The 22987-nt window shown below is 32.1% G+C and overlaps 1 protein-coding gene across 1 annotated transcript; it reads right to left on the reverse strand.

Annotated features, from left to right (window-relative positions):
* Positions 1 to 7129: 7129 nt before the first annotated feature.
* Positions 7130 to 14249, reverse strand: LOC140437514 (uncharacterized). Its single transcript, XM_072527084.1, has 2 exons — positions 13754 to 14249; positions 7130 to 10148 (listed from the first exon to the last, which is right to left on the reverse strand). The coding sequence occupies exons 1-2, from the start codon at positions 14082 to 14084 to the stop codon at positions 9862 to 9864; spliced, it is 618 nt and encodes a 205-aa protein (XP_072383185.1). The 5' UTR covers positions 14085 to 14249; the 3' UTR covers positions 7130 to 9861.
* Positions 14250 to 22987: the final 8738 nt, after the last annotated feature.

The raw sequence follows: 22987 nt of genomic DNA on the forward strand, positions 1-22987 counted from the left end.
AAATAAACTAATAACTTTGGCAAATTTTTGTTTTTAAACACAATACGATAACAATTAGGAAAATATACAGTCCTAACGAATATTGTCGGTCAATTTTGATTTTTTTTTCTAAAACTAAATATTTGGATATGACTTATACCTATACCTTACATATTTAAAAGTTATAGAATATAGAATATATATATGACATTAGTTTTATAACTATAAATATTACAAGAAGATTGTGAAATTTATAATAGTCGAGTACTCGCCTATGTCTCGTTGCCCGGCAATTTACGAGACTAAATTTAAATCACATAGGCTTCGAGTAACATTCAAAGCTTTATCGTAAAATTAACATTTAAGTGATGCATCAATAACCAAATTATAAAACTAAATATGAGACCGGATGGCTACCGAAAAATTTGCTGACCTTAACAATTTATACATATAAAGAAAAAAATTAAAGACACACATGATATAGCATAATAAACTACTTGTAATACTTCATGAAGTATGACCAATGAAAAATATATCATTATCAGAAATATAATATTGGAACTATTGAGAATGTTCTCGTAATAAGATACAGAAGATTAAAAAGTATATTCATGTAGAAAGGGGAGTTACGCAGGGATGTATGCTGTCCCCTATTTTTTTTGTAACGTATATGTAGATAGGAAAGGTACATAAACATCGCAATGTTGTGGATCAGCTGGACTAACAGAATAAAAATAAGAAAAACGTCATACTTCAGACATAAATGAGGCGGGGGGCAGCTGCAATTGATAATAGAAGGAAATATATGGGAGGAGAGGCATCGATAGAAAAAATAATTCTGAGGATCAGAAACATTTAAGAATATACGACGAAACACTGAAATAATGTTATCTATTAAACCTTCGAAAGAGGTTAATTTACCGTGACATCAAAAGGTTTAGAGTGGCATTTAGAAGCAGAAGCGTTTTTCGTCGAGAAACTCGTCATGCAAGATCCTGAAGTGCTTGACGACGTTAAAAAAGCATCAAATAACGATTAGATTAGATTTGTTACCATACAAATGTAAAATTTATTACGAAAACAAGAATCTTCAATGTTGTCAGTGGCGTTTACTCTTGTACTGTGGATAACGTTCAAAATTAAAGTTCTTTGGATTCACTGATTATGGTAAGCAATGATACGATAAAAAAAAAACTGTGTTTATTAAATATACCTTTTATATTTTAACTACTTCTAGAGCACTCTCCACGGAAAAATATTAATATACGTCTCAGTGCTCTACCCAGTATCCTATAAAAATCTCACACAATATACTAAAATCTATTCTACAATTATGGTCTTAAAACTACAAAAAAATACACAGTGTGTCCCGTAATTTATCATTATTTCATAAATCAGAACTGTTTATTAATATAGTAGATAGCTCAGCGATCTGACAAACTACTGGCGCAAAGCGAACTTTGATTGGTTGATCATTCGAGCCAAGTCTCGGCCAGAAATGTTTTCAATTACAATTACAGCACTTTTTTATCAACTAGGTATATCATAAAAATTTTATAAAGTTTTTACCTAGCACTTTGGAATTGCGTTGTAAATTTTTAAAACAGGATAAACAAAATTTAAGTGTTTGTTTGGTATATGGCTATTTGCCTCTGCCAGATGTCTCCAAAAAGTTTGTTCTGCGCATCAGAGCTGGGGAATAGCTTCGTCCCGCGAAAAAAGTTTAAGTTACTTTCAGACTGGCAGCTAGACAGTGCGCTTTACACCAGAAGGCGTCGGTATAGTTCATAGCTCCAACTTTTAGGGTTGAGATAGCCGAAGCCGTGAACTTGGCGGCCAGAGAGATGCCGAAAATTTAATAACAAGATGTGAGGGTCATATGAAAAGAGTTGAGGTTAAGATATGTCGGCAGAAAATGTTTGTGACGGTCTAGTGGTTCCAAGTGTATAGTGAACATATGAAACAACCCCAATTTATTATGTCATTTGATTTTTGTGTTTTTCTGACAAAGAAAATAAACAAAAGCTGAAATTTTCTGCGAAGGAAGATAGAAACAGCATTTTTTTTTATTTTTGACAAATAATGTAAACTTGTCAGTGTTCAGTGAAACTTTTGGGTGGAGTAATTTAGTAATCAAAGAATAACCATTAATTTTTTATTGTTATATCAAATGTGTATGCATATTATAGTAAGAAATAAATTCTCTTACCTACATATTATTCATGATGTAAATTCACGAGGTAAATTCTTAATTTTTTTTATTTATTTCCATTTTTTATTTTGGATAACATTTATTCTAGAGCGAATTTTGGAATACAATATATTTATCCAGTTGTTAAGGTGAAATTAAATCATTATAAAGATATTAGTTCAAAAAATCCGTAAGAAAATTATGTTAAGGTCTGGTCACAGAATAAATAACAATCAGAATGCCCACTCTCAGATGCCGCCTTTGAAGTTTGTCAGCACGCGATCGTCATATTTTAAACCGAAACAGACTCGAATTGAGAAATTTGTGACAAGTTACGACAGAACTGTAATTTAAATGTTTAAAACATTATTAATTTAGTACATTTGAAATAATTTAATCTATTCTTCAACTAAAAGTACGAATAAACGTGTACTAAAACTAAAAGTACGAATAAACGAGATGCGCGTACTTATTTTTTCAAGCAGAGTGGGCATTCTGATCGTTTATTATTCTGTGGTCTGCTCAACTTGCTAACATTTGCTTTTGATTTAACCAGTGATAAATATAAAGCTAAGGAACAAAGAGTTTGAGAGTTTTAATCTACAATCCGACAATGAACATAGAAGTTAACAGTAACACAGTAAGACGAGAATTAAAGATATGTTAAAGACCGTTCAAGAAACAAAATTAAGTTCAGTAAAAACAAGAATTAATGGAACAACGTCTACTTATAAAATCGAATGAAACCGAATATAGACATCTACAGAGAAGAATTAAAAGGGAGATAAAATTAGCCAAATAAAAATGGATGAGAAAAAGGTGCGAGGAAATTGAGGATGTGATATCTAGGCACAGGAGTTTTTTAATGTGCACAAAAAAGTAAAAGAAATAAGCAACATATTTAAAAAAGTAGTTCCCTCTGTACTAGTTGACAATAACAACAAAATTATTGTAAATGAGAACGAAATAACAGAGTTGTTTGAAGATGACAGAAATAATATTACCGAATCCTATCAAAATTGTACAGACGGCCCAAAAATTATGAAATCAGAGGTAGAACACGCTTTAAAAAATGCTAAAATTACGGTCCAGACAGATGTATTAAATTAGCACGCCTTCGATGGATAGGAAATGTAATTAGGCGAGATGAAGATGCAACGATCAGAAAAATTTTCGACCGAAGAGAACCAGTGGGAAGACGAGCCAGAGGAAGACCAAAACTTAGGTATCAAGATAACATAGAGGATGATCTAAAATCCATCTGAGTTAAAACATGGAGAAGAGTTGCCAGAGACAGGGGCGAATGGAAGATTGTTCTGAAGAAGGCTTTGGCTCATAACGAGCTGTAATGCCACTGATGATGATGATTAGTGACAGATGAATCTCGCGGCTGGGCGACCCTCAGCCAACGATCTCTACGAGAAGGCGCCAAAAAGATAGAAAACGAACTATACAATATAAAGTAATACCATTAAAATATCTAAATAACAGCCCTATCCACCATTAGCAATGATAAATAGTCTCTCCCCACACGTATACACATACAAATTCTGGTCGGACTAAACGGAATTCCATCCATTGCATAATAACACTTTGAATCTAATTTTAAATAGTAAACAAAGTAATAACATACCCATATACGCAGAGGGAATTTTGGCTATCAACTCACTACCTTCTAGAAAAACTAATTCTATAAGAAGTACAGGTATCAAAGATACCTGTGTTAATGGATTAGGTGCAGACAATTAAAAAATCTAACGCTGAGATAAATTTCTAAAAAGTATCTAGCTGGGTCGATAGCTCAGCACACTGGCAGACTCACTCTGATGTGAGTTCAGATCACTGATTAGTTTAGTGGATTCAATGCTGAAACCACACATTTTTCACGGTAAGAACGCATCGTTCCTCCGTATGACTGATCGACCCATGTCGGAAAACGCAAAGGTGATAGAAAACCAGAAGATACGTAAAAATATTTAAACAGCCCCTATTAAAGCGTCTACCCGCTAACTTTTAAATACGAAATTATCATTTTACGCTTAACTAAATTTTTAACTGAATGTAGTAATGGCAGAACTCAACGACATGTTCTCCATTAAAAATGTTACTCTCACCTATTTTAGGCGTTTCCGTAATATGGATACGTACCTAACTAAAATTAAGCATAAGAGATAAAACTCACAATGCAGCAATTTGGTCTTCAAGGGTTATTAAATGATAGTCAAAACGACTGCTTTAAAGTCAAACATTTGTCTGCCTATTCAAATTTGACATCCTTAAAGACAACATATATGTGGACTAAACTATAAAGCTAATTATTTCTAACATGGTTTAAACTAATAACTGTACCTCAGTTTTAATGTCTATAAAAGAGTTTAACCATAAACCATCTTCTTCCATTCGTTCTGCGTCTCCCATGGAGGTTACTGGTCAACATGCCTGATTGCACTTTCGAATAATTCGACCAATGACTCACGAAGGTTTCGCAGTCAATAAATGTTTCTATGTTCCATGCTTCTTCGTCCAACCATCTTTTCTTGGATTATAAGCTACAGGAACTTATATCTTGATCCTCTAGAGACGTGACCAAGGAACTCAAGTTTTTCCTTCTTTATAGTAAATTTAATGTCTGGTCTTTTCAGCACTGCTTCGTTTGTACTCTATCCGTCCAGGTCACTCATGAGAACGCGTCTGTAGACACACATTTCAAAGCCCTCTATCTTTTTAAGAAGCTCCTTATTTAGTGACTAGATTTCCAGACTTTACAGGAGTAAACACATACCAGTCTGATTCACAGAGACAGAAAGATAAGGTGCTATCATTAGTTTTTTGACTTGTCCATTAAGAACTAGTTGTCCACAATTGTGGCTAATTTTTTTTGAAACGACCATCCTTTTTGTTGGTTTTTATACCTATATCGTCAGCATATTTAATGTTGTTGACAAGAACTTCATTTATTGCCATTCCAGCTGATTCGTTATCCCATGATTCACGAAAATATATATTCAGAGTATAAATTGAATATCATTCACGAATAAATGCCGATATATGAGTGTCCAATTAGGTCTGCACCATATGGGAAACTTTTATTTTTAGTTTCATGAAAAAAAGTTCTTCAAATTCTCTCTAAATTTATTCTTTATAAAAAGTTGTGCGTGTTCTAAAACCTAAAATACAATCATCAAATATTAAATTTTTTCAGTCATATATGCGGTTTGTCAAAAAATATGAATTATGGATATTGTTAATTTTTACATAAACTTAATATTTTTTGACAAAACGCGTATGACTAAAAAAAATTAATATCTGATGCTTGCTAGGTTTTAAATGATTCAGAACTTTTTATAAATAAACTTTTTTTCATAAAACTAAAAATAACAAAGTTTCCCGTCTAGACACTGTATAACGTCGTCGCTCAAGAAATTAAATCCCAACGTCTAATATGGGCTGTTTCCGTTCACAGGCTCCCTAATCACCTACTTGTCAAGTTAATCTGGGAGAAGGCGCCTAGGATACTCACAACTATCATGGACGGATGAGTGAGATGGAAGCATGTTAAGCAGTCAACCAATACCCACCCCAGTAAGAACAATTGACGAGAGAGTACATCCCAGTCGTATAACCTTCTGAATACTTATTTCCTCTGACAGGGAGACTTGGAATTTTATTATTGTCGTACACACACACTACACAGATAACTTTGTATATCAAATTTGACGGGTGTATGACCAACGATCTATAAACAAAATTCATTAAGTAATGAGTGACAGTGGTAAACTATATATGTATACTGATCTGATTTAAAAATAATGATAAATAAGCAGATAAACTTCAATACATACAGTTTATACATTTTTTATGTTGCCATAAATTTAATAAAGACCAGAAAGAAATAAAAATTAATCAATAAGAAGTTCAAGTAATGTTAATACCGGAACAATTATATCAATAATAACTAGTAATAATGATTAGTAACAATTTAGGACATTGGAATGTCAACTTAAGTTACTTCATATAGTTTTACAATTATATTGTTAACACGGTTATAGGTCACTTCAGAGATTCATATTATCTGTCGACATCCATCATACTGTTTTTAATCCATCCATCACAAATGTTTGTGTAAATAATTTTAAATTAGCTTCCGCTAATGAATTTGTTATTTAATATAAAAATAAATAAAAATAAAACTTTGAAGATCTAAAACACAACGTGTTTGACTAGTCTATTTGAAGATTCTGATTCTATACTCAGCTAAAACGAGAAGTAAGGAAGCTAGGTGTTATAAAAGACTAAAAAAACTTAAATAAACAACTCTTATGAGTGTCAGACGCATGCATGGAAAGAAATGGGAGTTACGAGCGGACATTCACACTGGGTGTACAACATGGTGATCAAACCCTCAATTATCTATGCAGCGACGATGTGGTTTACTAAGACACTTCAAACAGCTTCAAAAATCGAACTAAGCAAGGTGCACACACTTGCGCGTCTGGGGATAACTGGTTCCATACGCGTCATTCCAACAGCATCTACGAAGGCTCTACTAGGATTGCCTCCCTTGCACTTGATAATACAAGGAGAGGCCAGATTGGAAGCCTACAGAATATAACAATCACTGAAACTTCGCAATGAAGGGAATAGGACAAAAAGATATAATTTTAATAATGCATAAAGGGTGTCTATTCTAGACATATATGTGTGGAAAAACAAGGAATACCACAACCAACAGGATAAGATCTTGTATACCGACGGATCCAAAACAAGATAGGGATATCTCCAAAAATCGAAAGAATTAGCGAAAGCTTGGCTTGAGGGGGATTGCATTGTCATCCAAGCTGAGATTTATGCGATACTGCAAGCAAATACATATATTGTCAGATATATATATATATATATATATATATATATATATATATATATATATATATATATATATATATATATATATATATATATATATATATATATATATATATATATATATATATATATATATATATATATATATATATATATATCTGCTGTTTTTCAAGATATGTCATAAGCGGTACTGATATGTCAGGACGCGACGTCCAAACTGGTGTGGAACTGAACGAAACGTCGAAGAACTGAATAAACTAGGAGATCGGAACAAAGTTGAACTTGTCTGGGTACCAGGACATCAAAAAAGCAAATCAACTTGCTAAAAGAGGATCGGACGAACCAAACGGAGCAGCTGTTACTATAGGAGCACCGAAGACGATTTGTAGTACGAAGGGCAGTGGAGAACTGGATCCGAGAAAGTCATAAGTGATATTGGGAGAGAATCCAAAAAAAAACCCATGGTTAAATCTTCATTGGTGGACCATGTACAAAAATAACAGAGGAACTGCTACATCAAAGGACCGGCACAAACTTGAACAACATAGAAAAATTTTAAACTGGTTGTAGGAAACAATAATGGGCGACAAACACAATAAGCTTCAACTTCAGTGGTAGAGATCTTGGATCCAGGGAACAAAACAAATCTTGTGAAGTTCACTTTACTAGTTGAGTTTCAAGATTGCAATACCGATGTACAAATGTCAAAGTTTAACCTCCTAACTATACTTTCTCAAAATGTCCTGCCTACGAATGGTAATAAAAGTTGTTGAAAACGATTTGAAAAATTAACCAAAAAAATCGGTTGCCTGTAAAGTCGGTTTTACGGGCGAATATTTTACGTGACAACGTCTTTTTCTCGGTAGAATATTTATTGATATGAATATTATTAAATTGCACAATAGGAACAAGGAATTGAATGAAAATAAGAATTGCACAAATTTTAACTATAGAAATATATTTTGTTTACTAAAACATTGTACATGTAAACTTAAACTTAACTAATTTCTATTTGAGTGATTTTGTTGAGGATAGGACGATGATAGGAGAAATATGAAATGAAAGGAAGTGTTTCTGCTGTAATGTGTCTTGAACGCCAAGAACGCTCGAGAAAGACAGAGACACAAGCACGGAAGCACGCACCGATTCAACGCGCCTAATTCTCTAGTGCTGCGCGCGCAGCGGACCGATCATGTTTGAGTGGGAGAGAGACGCAAGGCATTCGCCGGTCCGGCCGGCCTCTCTCTCGTTCGGTGACTCACTGTAACAGACTTGAGCGAGCGTTACACTTTTTCATGAATGACTCCGAGCCACAACCTAATTTAAGACGTTGTCACGTCAAAACAAGATTAAATCTTGACCATTTTATTTGAAACAACAGGCTGCAGTTCAATTCACTACGATTGTTGGTGATCCAGCACCACCCACCATATTGATTTGATTTTCCGAATGTAATTGTTGTCACAGATTTTGGAGGTCTTCCAAATTTGGCTGTTGTGTAAGAAAACACTCTCGATCTTTAAATGTATCCCCTATACTTAACAAAGTAGAAATGTCAATTGTGAATGGTACAGCACTATTTTTATTGTTGTGTTACAAGTTATTTTCTTGTGGCATCTTAATGCAACTACTATTTTTATTGCTAATAAACCACAATTTAAGTTTAAAATAAGTTTATTTTTGAAGTTTCAATTACCACTTCGGAAATAGTTCTCAAAATACTTTTTCCATTTCCGAAGTAGAAATCAAAACATCAAATAAACTTAATTTTAAAGTAAAATTGTGGCTTATTCCCAACAAAAATAGTGAATAGCGATATTTTGCAGAACTGTTCAAATCATCATCGTCATCACTAGTGCTACAGCCCCAAATGAGAGCCTAGAAATTCTCAAGTCTTCTTCGCCTATCTCAAGTCGGCTTCGTCCTATCCATTGATAACCATTGCCAGTTTGTCGCACCAATTTTCCTATCATTCTGGTCAACCCCATCTTTCCATCAAGTTTTCTCCATCAACTCTATCCTTCCACATACCATTTTCACATAGGTTACTAAATATTTCTCCCAGAATCCGTTGTTTAAACACCAGAAGAACGGTTTCATCTGCTTTGGAGATAGTCCATGTTTAGGAACCCAAGTACATAAATTTGTCGGCTATCTCAAAGCTAGAATTTTTGACGGTAAAGTTGTGACCAATATTTCTTGCTCTATTTTTGGGCGTTGATGCATTTACTTAAGTTTTTTCCTCATTTATTTGAGGGCTCATATTTTTTGAAACAATAGAAAAAGTAGTGAACATTTATTTTAATTTGCTTGTCCTACAAATAGCAAAGTATGGGCGCGAAATTTTAAAATAATCATTAATTATGAAAAAATCAAAAACTGCCATGATTTTATTCAAAATTCATATTAATTGAAAAAGCAATTACTTATGTTTTTATTTTTCAAATCGTAACATAAAACCGAAATGCATAATTTATTCATTGATTTTAAATAAGTTTTATTCATTACCTACCACTATAAAAAATTATTATGCAACATACATAAATGATTGCTTAGCACTCATAGAATTGTCTAAGTTAAACTGTATTGGTGTAAAAAGTATCACTTTACCAGTTGTTGCATATATCACTATTGTATCATAATTATTTGATTTTATTTATGTCCCTACGCAGCAAATCTCTTGATTAGAAATTATAATATAAATAAATATCTGTATATTATGCTTTACCTCTTCAAACATCGGATACTAAGCATTTGAAAAAATCATCAAAATAAACAGTATAAGCCTTTATGAGTATTGAAGTTTATCCATCAAATAACTAATCTAACTAAAGTAAATTATAATATTCCAAAATAATCTGGACCTGATGACTTAAATCGCCACGTCGAGCTTTTTGCAAACCTTTAATAAGGGAAGTTTTCCACATTCGTTCACATTCACGATGATAACGCAAAACTCTTCTAGTAGCTTCATCAATCGGAAGATTATTTAGTTGATCGATTTGTCCTTCAGGAATTGACAATACACGAGCCAAATTCTTCCATTTCTGACCTATTTCTAAAGAAATAAGTTGATCTATCCTTTCAATAGGATCAGCAGGTACATGGGGAAAAGCTAGAATACACAAAATATAATATTAACAGTGGTGATAGCTAAACACAAAAATACAAAATTAGTAACATAAAATTACATTATTACATTAAAGAACAGATCCATATACTCAAATAAAACTGCCATATACTTTGAGATTTGCATCAAGAGGCAGGTATGGGATACTGTATTAAGAGATTGGTCATACCCTGAGATATATATCCTAAAAATTCTAGTATAAAACTTGCTAAAGCAACATGGCGCTTCCTTTAAAAAATGAGATATTTAGTAGATATTGATATTTACTAGATGATTCACAGAAGGAAGATCAACAAGAAATGCTACACATACAATTAAACAAATGCAAATGAATTCAAATTAGAATTGGAAATAATATTTATCGACTTTAAATAGGCATTTGATTCAATTAAAAGGAAACAACTAATGATAGCACAGAAAAAATAAAAATAAAAAAAATTAATTAACATGACAATGAGAACTACCAAAATTAGTATATAGATGCAAAGAAGGAAGACAGTTAAACTCATTATAAATCAAGGATGCCTTACCCACAACACTGTCTAATCTAGCTTTGGAATATATACTACTAAATAAAAACAAAGGGAATCTAAGAACAAGAGGCAGGCAAATAATCGCCTCACAGACCATATCGTTATTATTGTAAAGAACAAAAATATAATAAAAAGAAATGCTAAAAGAAATAAAAGAGAAAGGAAAGACCATGGCACTCAGAGTAAAAAAGAAAAGGAGTTCAGCATTTAAAGAAGTAGAGTAATTCAAATACCTAGGCGTGACAATAAGGCAAAACCAGAGAAAGAATATCAGAAATAAAAAAAATATTGACAGATGATTAAGATTATTTTGCAAATAAAAGATTACTTGAAAGAAACTACTGACTAAGAAAACTAAGATGCAAAGGTTCCTTGTTCTGGATGTCTTCATTGATGTTATCAATGAAGACATGAGGAATATGGGAATACATGCTTGGCTGAGGAAGATAGTGTATAATCAACATACGCTGTCAGTCTAATTGAATACACTATTGTTTTTGTAAAATGTGAAAGTTTCAGAAATGGGTGCCTTTAATCTATCAATTTTTGTGCCAGGGTCATCAAATCACACAGATACATAAGAAAAATAGGAAATCTGTTTGCATGTTGACACATCAACATATGTCTCTACCTAATCTATCTATAGCAAATATTAATCTAATTTGTTCATGATTTAATTTAAGAATTGACATCAACAAAGGTAGACCCATACAAGCTTTGAGTTATATTTTATCCTTATTATGATCACTTGATATTCCATTACGAAATCTTTCTCTTTGTTCAGAAATCAGTATATTTGTCCATTTTAAAATAACTGCGAGAATTTCATCATCAAAGAAAAGATTCCAAACTTCTTTAGGACCGAAAAAATTCCAGTTCTTGGAACATTTGGATGTAGAAGTTTCTTAGACTATCTAAAAAGATTTTTACCATAAAAACACTTCATATTCTTCTTTAGGTTGTGATTCTTCGGGTTGAGGTTCTTATCATCTGCTCTGATTTTACTGTCTGTATCATGCTCATTTAGTATAAAGTCACTGTCAGAATCAATACTGCTAACATCACCACCATCTTCTTTTGCTGATTTTAGCATTCTCAAAATTTCTGATGTCAAATTTTACCTTCTTTGAAAGCCCAGCCATATTTTTGTTTGAAGATTTATTGACTATTAATAAATTAAGCAAAACTTGGAAATCACAGAAAACACAAAAATGTTATATAACATATTATGTGAGGTCAGTAAGACATTGCAAATATTATTAAAATCTAAACAACCAAACACAGATATTGGATATATTGTTGTGAGTCACTATTCACATAAAGATGAAGCTTCACTTGACATTGAACTGGTAGGGTGCATGATTTGGAAAAATATCAAGAATTGTAAAACCGAATAAGTCAGAGAAAACTACCTTCTGTCATTATGGGTTAAACAGATATCCAAAGTCAATACAAATACAACAGTATTAATATAAACAACAATAAAAAACGCTGATAAATAATAATAAACTATTGAGTTGGTAATTATTTAGTAAGCCGGAACGCCTCAAAAATGCCAAATTTTTTGTGGACTTAGCCGAAAAAGTGAAAAAAAAACCTCAAATTTTAATGTTTTCTTTGCTTTAAACTAGTAAAAGTGCCCAAATAATAAAAAATACAGAAAAAATAACAAAAAAAGTAGTATGAATCAAAAAAAAATTACATAACAAGCAAAGAAAAGTATATATACATGTCTTAATAAAAAAAACGTAACTAAAACATATTAAATCTCACTGTTTTTTACTGTTAAATTATGAAAAAATGGGTAAAATTGCTTAAAATAATCAAGATTTTTAATATTTCAAAACAATATGGCGGTCATGCGCAAGAAGTTAAATTTTATGTACTTTTGACATTGTTGCCAGTTTTAACCTTTAAAAGATCTAAAAATTTCATGAAAATTACCTTAATTAAAACAGGTGGATACAATCTTAATAACCACGTGCAAAACGAGTACCCGTTAACCATCGTCTTATTTTATTATTAAAAATGTAAACCAAAAAACCAAATCTAACCTGACACTGGTAAAAAAAAGCAGTAATATAAATAAATAAAATGTTATAATATAATTAAAAATCAAAATTTTTATATTTCATAAGAAAACATGAAATTAAAACTAAACCAACGTAACCAAATCTAACCTAACGCTGGTAAAAAAAGCAGTAATAAGAATAAAATTTTGTATAATTAAAAATCAAAATTTATATATTTCATAAGAAAACATGAAATTAAAACTAAACCAACGTAACCAAATCTGACCTAACGCTGGTAAAAAAGCAGTAATAAGAATAAAATTTTATCAAAATTTTTATAGTTCATAAGAAAACGTGATAATAAACGTATAGTAACGTAACCAAATCTAAACTGAACCTTGTAAAAAAGCTATACTTTTCAGTTAGAAGTAGGTAATAATTTATTCATTTTAAGTTTTAGGTAAATTTTTATTTTCATTAGAAAACATAATTTTGAATAACTATGGCAACACTGGTTAAAATTACCCTTCTTGATCGTAAGAAACAGTTGTCATTCCTGTCATTTCTTGTTGTTTCATGGTAAATAATGGCGGTGGCTTTTAAAAATCGGTCATATTTTAAATCGGAATTATATAAAAAAGAACGCTTTGCACCGAATAAAAATCATTGCACAATCATTAGTAAGTGAAGGAGAATTCATTGATATAAATTTCATCTCCGTAGACACGGTTCCGGTTTATTAAACTAGTACCATTGAGGTAAGTGAAAAAATTATAAAGAGCTAGATAAAATCTAGACAACAAGAGATGACGAATCTGGAATGGATTCACATGTTTCCATTTTCATGTTATTGAAAAAAAGCTTTAAAAATTAAATAATCAGTTAAAAACATAATTTTGAAACATTGAGTAGAATAAAATTGTACCCAACTATATTTCCTAGCTGAGATATCTCATCTAGGAAATATTAGATCAACTTCCTTTAAAACTTTATAGCAGATTGGCATTTCTAGTTAACATTATGAAAGCATTGCATATTATTTTACCTGGTACATCTGGGAAATTGACTAGTCTTTGTCTGATCTCTCCATCTCCATTTTGCACTGGTTGACGTTGAGGCTGTACTCTGTCGCTAGGGTTTCCAATTTCAATACCCATCTGGTTTAATATACCAGATAATAAATTATGGTCGCAATCACGTTTTATTAAAATATTTCTTAAATCTTGAAGAGTGTGAATCCTGTTAAATGTCCGCTTAGAGTCGATTTCATTTTTAAAATATTCTTTCAAACATTGTAGTTGTTGATTTGTACAGACATCATTGTTGGGATTTGCAGATTCAGCAAAATTGACAAAATTATTCCTATTAGCAATCATTTCTAATTTGGCGAATACTTTACTGATGTTCGTACCGTAGTTTTAATTTTTAAAATACACGTCTAAAATAAAATCCTCACACATTTATTATCAAAAGGAATTACCTTATATTACATTATGTAGTTATTATTATTTAGAGTTTAGACATTTAGAACAACTCGTAGTTTGTCAATTGGCAATGACAAGTGACAGACAACTGACAACCTAATTATTGTATATCAGAAAGAAAAGAAGGTACACTCTGTCCCAAACCCTTCTTTCAGTGCGTCACTAATTTTGACGTCATATAGGATTTTAAGAATGTCGAGAATTATTGCATGACATTTTAGTTAAACTTGACAGTTGCAGGATCGTAATCTCTCTTTTTCTAATTGAAAATAATTTAATAATTTTAATATTAGTCTTTGTTCGTTCTCGATATATCTCGGCATATTTAAAATATTTTTTGACAATAAATACAAAATTAAATGTTCACTGTAAAATGTCTGATAACACTAACCTGGAATGACAATTATCATTTTATCAGTTGACATTGTGAAAGTACTGTCACGATCGAGACAATCTGCGTCAAATTATATTTATGAGCATTATTGATTGGATATCTATTTAGCGTATTCTAAACTCCAACCAATTATACATCCGTAAGTAGAATTAGCTTAACGATAAATAATTTTCTAAGCTCTATGTATAATAATCACAGACTCACGTTTTTTCTGTCACTTCTAGCTTAATGTGTTAAAAAGAATTCAATCAACTATGACGCACTGAAAGAAGGGTTTGGGACGAACTATACTTTGGTCACACGGTTCGTTGTGCTTTGGTCACAGAATAAATAACAATCAGAATGCCCACTCTCAGATGCCGCCTTTGAAGTTTGTCAGCACGCGATCGCCATATTTTAAACGGAAACATAGACTAGAATTGAGAAATTTTTGACAAGCTACGACAGAACTGTAATTTATGTTTTTATAGATTAATAATTTAGTACATTTGAAATAATTTAATCTATTCTTCAACTAAAAGTACGGGACGATTTTCACATTTGGTCCCATTGAAGATAGCTACAAAGGAGCTGTGAATTAAATTCACAAAACAAATTTTTGACGTTTTACTGTGTTGTCATGTCTTTATAATGTATATGTTGTAGGCTTCAATTGCAAATAGAGAAGCTTTCAAAATACATTTTTATTATATTATTATATAAATTATGCAATTTTTTTATTTTTTTATATATAACACGAACGAATAAATACTCGATTCTTCTCATATTAATTGCAGTTAATTATTACAACATTTTTTGGCATTTGCCTTTGATAATAAGCTAACAGATTTGGCAATCCTCAAACCACCAGTTGCCAGATTGTTACAGATGGTCACCAGATGTCTGTGGAAAGTACCTAAATACTATTCTTATTATTTTTTGATTTCTCGATTTATTAAAAAAAATACGGCAACACAGTCAAGCGCCAACATTTCGTTCTATGAACTTTAATTGACAGCTCAATTATAGCTATCTTCAATGGGACCAAATGTGAAAATCGTCCAAAGTACGAATAAAATAGTGCATATTATGTGTATCTTCTTCTTTGTCAACCATTTTCCATCCACTCCTGAATGTAGGTCTCTCCCAATTGCTTCCATCTTTCTCTATCTTGCGCCAATCTAATCCACTGTTTGCCTGCCACTGTTCTTATGTCATCTACCCATCTTTTTTGAGGTCTTCCACTGCTTCTTGTTGTCGTCCTTGGTCTCCATTCTAGAATTCTACGTGTCCACCTGTTGTCATTGTCATTATATCGGGCTACGTGACCTGCCCAGCGCCCAGCGCCATTTCATTTTTGTAATTTCTTCCATAATATCCCTAATCTTCGGTCTACGTCTTATCTCGGTGTTTCTAATCTTGTCTCTTAGTGATATTCCAAGCATGATTCGTTCTATTGCTCTTTGCGTTGTTTCTAATTTTTTAGCAGATTTTTTGTAAGGGCTACTGTCTCCAAGCCGTAAGTACAAACTGGTAGTATGCATGTGTTATACACCTTTTTCTTTAAGTTTACAGGAATGGAGGTGTTTTTCAATATATATGGTAATTTGCCGAAAGCGCCCCATGCCAGTTGTGTTCTTCTTTTAATTTCAGCATCTTGATTTGGTTTTCCTAGTTTGATAACATGACCTAGATATATATATATATATATATATATATATATATATATATACATATATATATATATATATATATACATATATATATATATATATATATATATATATATATATATATATATATATATATATATATATATATATATATATAATGTTCAACATTTTCTATGGTATGATTTTGTATTGTTTTATTTGTCTGGTCTCGGGTCAGTATTTTTGTTTTGCTGTAGTTCATTTTTAAGCCTACTGCTCCTTAAACTGCATTTAATTGTGTTGTAACATATCATTTAGTTCTTGGATATTATCGGCTATTAAACTATGTCTTCTGCGAATCGCAAGTGATTTAAGTATGATCCGTCGACGTTAATACCCTTATTGTTCCATTCTAGTTTCTTAAAAATGTCTTCTAGAGCAAGGGTAAATAGTTTGGGAGAGATGGTGTCTCCTTGTCTTACTCCCCGTTGTAGTCTTATGGGATTAGTTTTTGTGCTTTCGTCCAGCTTTATCTGCATGGTGGCATTTTCATATATGTTTTTAATTATGTTAGTGTATCTTGAATCTATACGTGCATTTTCTAGAGATTCAAGCACTGCTCATAATTCGATGGAATCGAATGCTTTATGGAAATCGACGAACGCCATATGAATTGGAACATTATACTCGGTGCATTATGTCTATAGTTGCCGTAAATGAATTAAACCGGGTTAATTTTTCTATGCACACCAGATAAAATGCCACTGAACAGCACTGGTTCCGATTAAAACATGGCTGATTCCGTCTGCGCGAACGAGATGCGCATACTTATTTTTTCAAGCAGAGAAAGAGAAGCATTCTCTGTGGTTTGGTCACAGAATAAATAACAATTGTTTATTATTCTGTGGTTTGGTATATAGAGTTAATCATTTGAAAAAAATTTCCTCTAAAAAATAAAAAAATCTTGTAGAAATCTCTAGATAATTGTAGATTAAGGAAAGAATCAGACTGCTCGACTAGACCGACCGTCCACGATCGACCAACATTACGAGTCTATGAAAATGTATGAGCAGAGTCAGACTGGTGGACCGTCCATCACCGATCGCGATCGTCCAGTTTTAAAATTCGGACTTGTTGGAATTTTTGGTCGTTTGATCGATGAATATAGAACATTTCGCATTTATTTATACTGTTCTGAGCAATGACATTGACCATTGACATTTCAAAATTTGTAATTAACCTATAAAATTTGGGCTTGCTCATGCGATAGTAATTTCCTTTTTGGTGTCTTTTTAAAAAAATGTCATGCACCTAAACTATCCTACGCCTACGAAGACGTCTCCACCTCAAATAAGTGATAAAGAATTTGTCAGTAGAATTATCGCTGCTAATTTTATCCATAATTCAATTTTCTACAAAAAGCCCGGTAAAATAATATTACAAAAATGTGGTTATGTTGCTACACTCTCCTGATGTTTTGACGGTCGGTCGATGGAACACGAACGAGTAATGTGAGTTTAAAAATAAGAATACAAATTTGGTAGTTCGCCGTCGGGCGGTTGGACGTGGTCGGTCGGGAAGTCTGATGCCTACCTAAAGCTAATGTCTACTAAATATGTAAAAATATGTTTAGAATTCTGTTTAAAATTTAAAACAAAAAATTACTATCTTAACATTTTGTTAAATATTCTTATATTCTACATTTTCTTAATAACAAAGTGTTCGTTTAATATTCGGTGTGTTCTAAACAGTTAATCCAGCGTCAGCGTTTTTAGATCTCAATGCTTCTTCGTTCTATTGGCGATTTGTCTGTACACGGTCATCCTTCATTCGTCGCATTGGTCATATGGTCATCCATGTTATGTTTTCTTTGTTTTCCGATTATTTCTTCGTCGCATCGTGTAATATGTATGTTCTTAAATTTTGTTCAGTCTACATTTACTCCATTTATTGTAACTTAATGATTCTCAATTGTTCCCCAACTGGGTGTTATATATTAATAGTATAAATGTATATTTATTAATACTAATAAATAAGACAGAACTATGACTCACTGGTTGACATAAGACAGAGTATCTAAAACATAAGTGGTCTCTTTAACTAAGGGTACTTTCATAACAATATTCACTGCTTAAAAAGAAATACACAAAAATAATTACATAAGTTAACGAATCTTACAAATCTAATTTGGTAGGAGCTTTTATTACCCTACCTGAACGAGTAGCAGTAACTTTTGGAGTAGTAGAAAGTTTAAAAAAAAAATCCACAAGGAAAATAATTCCTGCAGCTGGCTGTATACCACGTATCACAAAAAGAGGTTAATCTTTGTAAATGGGTATATTTTATAAAAACCCTTAAAAGGGCTACATTAAAAACACGAACGTTTTCGGAACAACAGTTCCATCATCAGGTTAAAAATACCTAAAATAATTATAAACCATTTAATTAAAGCAAACGTGGTTTAAAATTTTGACTAAGGTTAAAAAAGGCAAAATGGTTATACTTACAGGTTACCATGCCTGAGCCACCAAAATATTTGGGTAAAAACCCTTTAAAATATATTATGTTACGAAAGATTGTACATGATGTTGTTAATATTATTATTTGATGTTTAATATTTTAATTAAATGTTACTTCAGGTAACATATACCCATGCTTTAAGTGAGTTCCAGTGTCCGGAGAGTAAACCTCTTCAAACGGACTTCAGCTGGTAACTGATTGACAAGATACCCATGAACGGTGTCAAAAACAAAAAGTCAATGTACCATGAAACAATATTAGTTAAACATAGTATTACTACAGCCAAAAGATTCAAAACTTTGATGATGTTAAAATGATAACAGCAATCCAGGTGTTGGGATTTAAAAATTTTTAATTATTTAATAATGGATATAAAAGATGTAAAATTACTGATGTTGTTAAAGGTCATGTTTAAGAGAATAACGTATGCATTAGGCAGCTTATATTACTCTTTGTCGTATGGAGTGTGGTATAAAAAGTGTAATTTGTGACAAATTAGCTTAAATATATGGAATTGTCCTTTTATGTTGCTCACATCTAGGACAAGGTAAAATTGAATAGTATATATTTGTAGCTAATGTAAGACTTAGAACGTATTTAAATGAAATTGTTTAATACTGCTCGTATGGTAAAAAAGGGTAATATAAGTAAGTCCAATAAATTGAGGAAGGGATTAAAAATCTTCCGGCTAAAGGAATTAAAGTTATAACATATGGAATTAATTTAAAATTATCTTTTTTTTCTTTTTTTTAGTAGAAAGTTTTTGACCCTCAAGTTTACCAGGACCACTAGGTTCATAACGTAGTTAATCAAACTCACATTTTTACATACAATAATAGAAATTGGGAGAATACATTGATAATAGTTTGCCAGTCAAAAAGTGGCCGCAAATATTTTTAAATTTTTAATTCAGTTACTAGTAATCAATTTTTGACTAAAATTTTAGTTCATTCATTTATTTTTTAAATAAAATACGCTGCTCATGAGCTATGTGCATGTTTTTTTATACCCCAATTTAGAGCTAATTTGTTTATTAATATAATGATATATGGTTGGCTAAGCAAAATGGTCAAAAATTAGGATTCCCAGCTGTTAAAAACGGGAGGTAAACAATTTAAACAGAAGCTTAAAACAAATAAAGGAAATTTTTACATAATACATTGTACAGAAAAAGGTGATATTTGTAGAAACTGAAGTAATTATTAAACTATACCCTAACCGCTGAAAACATGGAATCCAAGGTCGCATGATCACTCAATGCAAGCATCGACAGGCGCTCGAAACTAGACCTTATGGGAAACTGTTTACACCGTCATTATTTGTGTTATGATACTATAACTTAAATGTTTTATGTATCATGATTTGTGTTTCACTTTCGCCGGCTGGTGAATTTTGTGAAAATGATTAAAATTAATGTAAATCAATAACCTCTAAAAAACGGTATAAATATATTATAGCAACATTGTTAGTTCGTTTTTGTTGAGCGGTGTAAACGTGGGAAAAGTGATAACATAGGAAGAGGAATATTTAAGAGTGCGTGCCATTCACATGATCATTCCATCTTTTCAGCGGCTCAACTATAGTCTAATAATATAATTTTGATGTTTAATTGATAAGAAAATTTGTAAAAACAAAATGTGCTAAGAATAAAATGTAAATATTAAATTTGTCTTTATACCATTATTATAAAAATATATTTACTTATTTAGAAAATATAATTTAAGTTAGCTTTGATCGACAGCAATACGTCTTTTGGGCCACGGGACGGGACAGCGAAAATGAAAAATGACAGATGAAAAAGTACAGGACGCAAGATGGAACAAACGCCCATCCTGCGTGAAACTCTACTTGTATTTGTCTAACACGCGTCTTAAAGTTTTTCTGACATATTGCAAGAAGAAGTAATGACAATATTGAAAGACCTATAATTTCGGAAAATGTAGAAGGAAGCAGAAAAACTACAATAAAGAAACATAAACAATCAGGGAACTTGACAATCGTGATAAAATAAGAATAAAAACGGAACATGGACTGGCCGAAGAAATAAAATGTCGGCAGGAATTAGACCGAGGGATAGCCGAGGAATCAGGCCGAGGGATAGTCCAAATCGTTTTAGTATGATTATGGACAAGATAATAGAAAGCATAAATGAAACCAACATTCGTTACTTATTCTTCTTCTTCTTTTTATGTAGACATTGTCGAGTAAATACGTAAGTGATGTTTATTTAAAAAAATCCCTAATTAGCGTATCGACTCTCCGGCTAAGGGCTGGTGTTAGCCAAATAAATTTTACGACTTTTTCGTCTGAGAATGTAGGGAGTATCGAATAACATATTATAAGAATATATAATTAGGGTTAGTCAGTCGAATTGTACCACCGAAGCAAACTGAATTAAATAAAACTTTAAAGTCACATTTGTGTATTTTAATACAAAAGTAATTTTTTTGTAATAGAAATTTAATTTTGTATTTTTTCGAACCAGGTGTCTCTTGCGAAAATTAACCGTAGGACATTCCTAACGTAATATTTGGCGACCGTGACAGGACTTATATATGGGTGTGCTTAAAAGTTAGTTATTTTCGCTTATTTTAGTGAAAACTTTTTTCCGGCGAATAATTTTGTTTTTATCGTGAGGGTGGCCATAGTTAATCTTTTTAAGCGAAAAATGAAATCAGATAAAAAACGCAGAACGGTGCTTCGTAGTGCATTTACGAAAGTTGCTACTGTTTTGGATAGTTTGTTAGCTGAACCGGTGGACACTCGACCTTTGTGAAGTGAAAAGTTCGGTGCTTGAAAGTATATTGAAAGAAGCTTCCGAAAAAGAGTTAATCAGTGAGATGGAGGCAAAAGATAAATATAGTGCAAGGTACTTTAAACTTAAGTACAAATATGATGACAGACCAGGTTCAGTAAGTTCAGAGTCATCAAGTATAAAAGGTAAGCGCAAATTTAAATTACCTCCAATCGAATTCAAGAAATTTAATGGAGACTTAAAAGATTGGCTTCCTTTTTGGTCACAGTTCAAAGTAGTGCATTACGATCCATCAATTGATTTGGCTGATAAGGTAGCTTATTTGAGATAAGCCACTGTAGAGTCTAAGGCTAGACGATTAGTGCAAAGTTTTCCTATAGTAACCGACAATTACTCAAAAATTATTCAGAGTTTGCAGTCTAGGTTTGGCAGAGGATCTCCAGATTAAAGTTTACATTAGAGAGCACTTAAAGTTAATTTGAGTCGAGTGTATCCACCACATTCTGCACATCTATAAGAGGAATAACATTCTTATACACGTTAGGGTTTGCATGATGGTTTTAACCTTGCATGTATAACCGACAGGCAAGCCCTAGCGTGTGTCATAAAACTGTACAGTTATAGGTGCAGGTACATGCGATCGAGCAAACGAGCAAATATGAAAATTCATATTTTATGCCACTCGGTTTTGCTTGCCTGCGAGCATATCCTAGCGTGTGTGGCGTCCGACGAGCTTGCCTGCCATAGTTCTCATAGCACAACATGTTTCAGGTATTATTCGGCCCAAAGCCTGAGGTGGTATAATAGCAGAATATTTGAGACATTCCTATGTTCTTCCTGTTGCAAGAAATATTAATGTTACTGCTAGTCTCTCATGTGCTGTTATTGCTTTCCTCATAACAGTATCTTGTCTTTGTATTAACGGAGTAATCAATGATAATAGTTTCAAATAAAGTTTTTCATCCATTCGTAAATAATTTTTGTAATCTGTTGGTTTAAATCTCAATTCATTTATCACATTTACGTGGGAGAAATGATTTCTTTTTAATAATCAGCGTTTAGACCATTCAGTGCGATCTCTCTTTTTTTTTTCTTTCCTGAAGAATAAGTGTTAAGCCAAGTACAGCTATTACATCGTTGTTTGTTTACATTGTTGTGTACATCAGTTTGGTAGGTATATAGCGCACAAAATACCGTAGGCGACCTGCACACACTGTCACGTAGCAACGTGTATGTGTAATATGGAACTCGGTTATACGTGTCGGTTATGCATGCAAGGTCAAAACCATCATGCAAACCCTAACGTGTATAGCCTCCATTAGAAAAAAATATCTCCCATTAGAATAAAATTGGCAACATCTTGTATTTTACAGTGGAAAATGCTTAGATTGTGACCTATTACTTTTACAGTTTCTTTCGTAAATAGTTAAAAGCTTTAATTTTTTATCCATCCTTTGATAGAAATAGAAATGATTATTTTGTTACAATAATGAAT

This window comes from Diabrotica undecimpunctata, chromosome 3, assembly GCF_040954645.1.
Source record: "Diabrotica undecimpunctata isolate CICGRU chromosome 3, icDiaUnde3, whole genome shotgun sequence".
Lineage (NCBI taxonomy): Eukaryota > Metazoa > Arthropoda > Insecta > Coleoptera > Chrysomelidae > Diabrotica > Diabrotica undecimpunctata.